General features: G+C 38.8%; 1 protein-coding gene across 1 annotated transcript in view; it reads left to right on the forward strand.

Annotated features, from left to right (window-relative positions):
* Positions 1-4780, forward strand: part of spra (sepiapterin reductase a) — a 12313-nt gene extending 7533 nt beyond the window's left edge. The window contains exons 2-3 of the mRNA XM_016289161.1: positions 1597-1917; positions 3904-4780. Coding sequence (XP_016144647.1) covers positions 1597-1917; positions 3904-4094 — 512 coding nt within the window. The 3' untranslated portion in view covers positions 4095-4780. The remainder of the gene's footprint in view (positions 1-1596; positions 1918-3903) is intronic.
* The last annotated feature ends 1931 nt before the right edge of the window (positions 4781-6711 follow it).

The raw sequence follows: 6711 nt of genomic DNA on the forward strand, positions 1-6711 counted from the left end.
TAAGCTAATAGTCACATTTAGCTGAGTAAGATCATTTACATTTTAGTCATTTAGCATTCATTTTTATCCAAATTAAGCGACTTACAGGACAATGGACGCAATCAAAATCAACAAAAGAGCAATGATATAGAAATCATGATCAGATCATGATTGAGAAATGTTGGATACTGCTGGAAATGCTGGTGTTATGAGGTATCCTATTTATTATTTTAGGATTTTTTTTGTTCGCCCCAGTGAAGCATTTCTATTAATATAACTGATTAATTATTCAAACTCATTCCATATCAGCAGAATAGTGTGGTACAGAAAGTCTATGTCCATAAAACCGGTTCTGAATGAATTATGTTACTGATACCTAATGGTCAAAAGCAATAGCAAAAGTAATAGGTCTATATTATTAAATTGCAGACAGATTTTGAATAGCTAGGCTGGCTTGTACACTATATTGCCAAAAGTATTGGGACACCCCCTTCTAATGAACAGGTTTGACTACTTTAGTAATTTCAATGAGTACAAATCTTAATGTTAAAGCATATCATGCTATTCTAGGGAATTGTGTGCTTCTAATTTTATACCAATAGTTTGAACAGGACCCTTTTCTATTCTAGCACGACAATGCCTCTGTGTATAAGGCAAGGTTAAGAAAAAAGATTGATTCAGTCAGTGTGGAAGAACTTGACTGGTCTGCAGAAAGCCACAGTCCTAATCCCAGCTGAACACCTCTGGTGTGACTTTAAATGCAGACCTTGAGCCAAAAACTCATCACCAAACACCTGTGACTTGTACATACATATGGACAAATGTATTGGGACACCCCCTTCTTTAGAACATGTATGTATTTAAAAATTGTATTTCTATCTTTTTTGCCACAGTTTTGGAAGTGTCTAAAATGATTGTACGCATATGTACAAGTCATTGGTGTTTGGCGATGAGTTTTATTGAGTTTTCCCAATACTTTGGGCAATATAGTGTATGTTTGGTGCGGCATAGGGGCCCCAACCTCATATTCTTTCATAGGGCCCAAAATTGCTAGCGGCGCCCCTGCTGATTGCGTTCATATTTTGTTGTTCTGTGGCCACAGATTTGCGGGTCTTTATCACCTATAGGTGACTTGCAGGACTCACATACTCCAGTATTTTGGCTCATTTCCAGTCAGGGTGACTGTCAGGCACATCTGAAAGTTTTGATCGAGTAAGTCCGATTTGGTGAACTGGTTCAACTAGTTCACAAAAATTACCCGGTTCAAAATAATTATTTGTTTGTGAACCGTACATCACTCTGTACTGTTTGCCTGAGGCTCTGTATTACAGGTAATAATGTTGTAAATAATATTCAGTTTCTTGCACATACCTCAGTATATCGTCAGAAGCCACGGGTATTAATTTTGTGTTGCCTGATATGCTTAAAGGGCCAGTAGCTATTGACTTGCATTTTATGAATCACCAAGGACCACAATTTCAGCTAAACATTTTCTTTACTGTTCTACTGAAGAAGAAAAAAAGTCATCTACATCTCGGATGATCTGAGGGTGAGTAAATTAACAGCAAATGTTCATTTTTGGGTGAACAGTCACTTTTTATCATGCTGTAATATGAGGTGAGTGTGTCTTGTGTCCTGTGAACGCAGCTTCTCTCGGGGATGTGTCGCGGTACTGTCATGATTTCACGGATGTGGATGAGGTGAACTCGTACCTGTCGCTGAATGTGAGCTCTGCGCTCTGTCTGACCGCGGGAGTTCTGCGCATGTTCCCACAGCGCACTGGCCTGACGCGTGTCATCGTCAATGTCAGCTCGCTGTCCGCACTCCAGCCCTTCCCATCCTGGGTTCTGTACTGCAGCGGGAAAGCGGCCCGGGACATGATGTTCCGAGTGCTGGCAGAGGAAGAACCGGATCTCAGAGTCCTGAACTATGCGCCAGGTATGATGACCAGACAGTAGGGTGGCCATATGTGCCATTTATACGGGACACGTCCTGGCCAGGATTTTTATATTGCCTAAAACATCCAAAGTAGTTTGACCAATAACATGCAGGTATTGTGCATAATCGACCAATCGGGGTGCGTTGCGTGTGAGAAGGTGAGAACAATCAAAGCGATGCAAATACGTGCACGTGTTTGTTCGTTCATTCGACTTGAAGCTGCGTGCCGATGGCTGATAGACATCACGATGTTGAGCCGGTGTTCTGTCGATTTGTGCTACCCCGTCAGATTTTGCTACTTCCCATTAAAACAGTGGGTAGTACAATTCGACAACTAAAAATGCTACCTGTAAAATTATGGTTTATTAATGGCTACGCCTACCACAACCCTAAACCTACTCTTACAGTAATGCAAATACAGTAATTAGGTGTTATATTTGCGGTTGTAGCTAGAAGGGATACAGCTACAGGAAACCAACAATAAATGTTTTTTTCTACCTATTAGATTGTGTTTTATTAAAGTCTACACCTACCCCAACCCTAAACCTACAGTAATGCAGAAACATTAAATATTGTTGTTCAGCATGAGTAAAAGGACGCAATATTGATGTGCGCATGCGCAGTAAACCCTAGGACAGGGTACCCATCTGATGGGTAAAATGTAAGGACACCCCCCCCCCCCATACCCCCTGCAATCCGACCCATTCCAATACCGTATTCAGAAAGAAAATGACGTGTGTACGGAACCCCTAAAGGGAATAAATACGAGATGGGAGGAAAGTATATATTTCAATGTTTTTCCTCTCAGTATATCATTGGGTAATTATACTACATACATTTCGGGCATCAGGGAGCCGCTATTATACCTGGCATTGAAACTGCTTTAGAATGCACGATCGCTGTTTAGTTTCACTTTCGAGATTCAAGATAGCACGTACTCGGTTTATACTATGGAGCAGCAGTACTTACCACACATTTTACAAGATTAGATGTTTGTCAGTGGTGCTCAGGATCTGCAAATCATTTGCCATCGTCCTCAGTCATCTGTCCTTACTCTTGTAAGGTAAACAGTGATAATTTTAATTTAGCTCAAAGGGAATCATTTAAGATTTTAAAGGGAACTCCACCATTGATATGCAAGGGAATTAGGACAGAATCACTGTTTTACGGCGGATCCAACTCGGTTTTGACCAAATCTTAGATTGTCTGATTCGGTCTGATATCCTACACTCTGTTTATGTGGTAAGTGAAATTGTATGTACTGTAATGTAACAGGCAACCGTTACACCGCGTCTACACCAGACGCGACAGTCGACGTGTCGCGCGGCACCGCATCAGCTAAAGTCTATCTACACTGGACACGACAAAGTGACCCTTGAAAATCATTTGAAATTTGTGATAGCACGTCATAAATAGAACGTGGCAGCAGTTTACTGTTGGGGATTTGTCTTGTCGCGCTGCACCGCATCCAGTGTAGACAGCATCACTGATTATAATAAGTTCTATACACTGATCTATATATAATGAATCTCTATTATAGATCAGTGGTTCTATTGTATTTTGTCGTGCCGCGCGGTGTAGACACAGTGTTAGGAATCGTTATTTGTTTTCCGTGCCTTATAAGGATTCACGCTTCGGGCACACCCCCGCCCCCGCCGATGTCATCGTCCATCGCGAAGTTTCACTGTAGACATCGTCCGATGCCCATTTTGTAGACATCGCCCAACCCTAGTGACTGTGAAAAGGCTTTGGTTTTGATTGGTGTAAACTCATGAACTGTTTGACTGCAATCTTACATGCATCATGGGCTTGTTACACAGAGGTGGCACTGTTCAGTTATGATACAAACTCATGTCATTGGCAGGCCTACAATGATTCCTAATATTTCAGCTCTTTTATAGCACCTGTCTTTTACTCTCGCAAGTATATTTGCTCATCCTGTGATGTGCTGAAGTGCATTAATGGTGGGATTGTGGCATCCCGCAGGGCCTCTGGACACAGACATGCAGCTGCAGGCGAGGAGCAGCTCTGCAGACGACGCTCTGAGGAACTCGTTCAGCATCATGCACGCTCAGGGTCAGCTGCTCACCTGTGACCAGTCCATCAACAAACTCATCAAGGTCCTGCTGGAGAACAAATACCCCTCGGGAGCACATCTAGACTTCTATGATTTATAGAGTTTGTGCTTTAAACAACCACTCATTCTCTAGTGTTCATCCCATTTGATTAATGATTGATTGATTGATTTGAGAGCAGACACTATGTAATGAACCTTATTTTCTGAAATGAACCAATGAATCTCATTTATGGGTCATTAATGATCTCTAATTTCTGTCTGATATGTTCTTGTGTTGTCACGATACTGGAATATCTAACATTTGATATCATACCTTGAAAAAATATCAATAAGCTCCACTGGTATTGGTGTATTGAAACTGCTTCAAATATTTACATTTATTCATTTAGCAGACGCTTTTATCCAAAGCGACTTACAATTGAGGAGTACAGCAAGCGATTCATCATAAAGAGGCAATGGTTTAATGAGGATTTGACTTTTAAATTACTAGCAGTCAGATCTGCTTCTGGACCAAAAGAAAGCTCTCTGTGATCGTTTGCCAAATGATTCTTCATTATGTGTTTACTGATATCTTTCTAGCTGCTGCTGTTTTTCCATGTCATAAACACACTAAAGACTTTGGATTACATGAAAGCTTCCATGTATAAATGTGTTACTTACGTAATCCAAGTCCAGACCATGTGATGTAGCCTATTTTATTCGGAAATGTTCACTTTGTCTTAAATTGCTAGCCATATTTTTTTTTAATAATAAATAATCTTTTGTTCTATAACTTGTAGTTTTTAAGAATGTTTTTCTATAATCAAAACTTATGTTTTGTGTGTATTTGATTGATTATGAATAAAAATGTAATGACAATTATGAATAATATGGCATTGTGAGTCATCTTATTGCAAGGACAGCCTGAGTTCTGTCTGCATTTCTTCTCTGTGGTTTTATATATTGCAGATTCTGTATTTCAGTCATTTGACCTTTACTGGTAGTGCTGTCGTCACTGGAATAAATGCTTTGTGTTTCTCTCTGTCATGTTTGTGTTGATTGTGTCCAGTGTCTGGATGCTTCTGCTCATAATCTCTTTCCGCACTCGTACTGTAAACAGTTGGACGAAGCATACACAAATGTTTGGAGTGATGAAACTTTTTCCGAAAATCAATCAAGTTTGGAAGCTATTTTACACACCTGATGTAAACCCTGTACATGTAAACTCTGACAAATAAGGAGCATTCTGTGTCAGGGAGCGCCTAGAGCTGCTTTCATAATGGCCTAATTTCTTAGAAATCATTCTTGGGAACGTCTTCAACTGTAGAATGTTTATGTCCGAGTGGTTGATTTGACAGATTTCAGCTTTTTTGGGGCCTTTCCATAATTTCTAAAGGTCTTAAAAAGTCTTAATTCGACCTTTCACAAATTAAGGCCATAAAGGTCTTAAATCAGAGGTCATGGCATTAAATGTTAAAAAAATATATATCTTCCTCAGTATTTGTGTCTTTGTTTTCCAATACAAATATCCTTTAATCAAGACATTTACTTGAGATTTATAATGAAGACAAAGTCTTGTTTTCTGAGAATTAAAAAAATAAGAGTTCTTGTTTAAAACAAGTACAAATATCTGTCAATGGGGAATGAAAACCTGTTTTCCCTTTGAATTAAGTTGATTTTTATGAGTCCACTGGCAGGTATTTGTTATTTTTAAATGATAAACTCACTTAATTGTGATAAATTTCTTAGAAAACAAGACTTCTTGGAGTACCAAAGTAATTTTGGTTCTCCAGTAAATGTATCTTGATTTAAGAAACCAGACATTTAGCCTGGCAAATAAGACAAAAATACTGAGGAAGTATTTTTTGCTGTGTGATCAGACGGTACAGTGGAAGTTATTTCAGTATCTAGTGGTTAAGAGCAGTGCTATTCAACCCTGGTCAATGTAACGAATCAGCTCATGGGAAATATGAATAATTATAAATAATTAATTATGAATATTTTAGATCCGCTGTAGATATTTAGCTGACCTCTCAGGGTCAACTGTCTTGTCAATTCTAAGAACGTTAATTTCCTGGTTAAGGGAAATAACTTCCTTATTCTACAATTCTACAAAAGCTTGTAGCATAAATCTGCATGATTAAGTGACTCCAGTTATGAGCAAACAATGAACCACGTCAAGTGTGATACAAGTAAGGTTTTATTAACTACATAAACACTTAAACTAGTCTAACATACTACATAAACACATAAACTGGTCTAACATACACATACACACACATACAGTTGGTATAGGAAAGGGTTAAAGCTTAACTCAGTACAGAGAAGAGAAATAAGGAATATGAAGTTATAGAACCATTTGCATATTCAGCAGATCTATACCTGAGGGAAAAATCTGATTCTTAGTTTAAACACACCTTTGTAAAAAGGTGAAAATGATACCTAATGTATCAATTCTCAAAGAAAAAAATACACGATGACAATAATATACAGTACACAATGACCTGAAGGATACACTGTTCATTCAAAGAAAGGTTTTCCTATAAATTACTTAGTAGAAAAGGAAATTTCTAAAGTGCATTGTGCCTCGTGCTCTGGAAAATGCAGTGAGAGCCTCTCTGCTCACATTCCTTTCGATCGTAAATGTATCTGGTGTCAGAGTTGCTATGGAACCAGGGGCCTGTTCGGCTTCCTGGGGTGTTACAGAGTATTTGTTAAATCTAGCTAACAAAATATAT

This window comes from Sinocyclocheilus grahami, unplaced genomic scaffold (genome assembly GCF_001515645.1).
Source record: "Sinocyclocheilus grahami isolate Dianchi unplaced genomic scaffold, SAMN03320097.WGS_v1.1 scaffold241.1, whole genome shotgun sequence".
NCBI classification, from domain to species: Eukaryota; Metazoa; Chordata; class Actinopteri; order Cypriniformes; family Cyprinidae; genus Sinocyclocheilus; species Sinocyclocheilus grahami.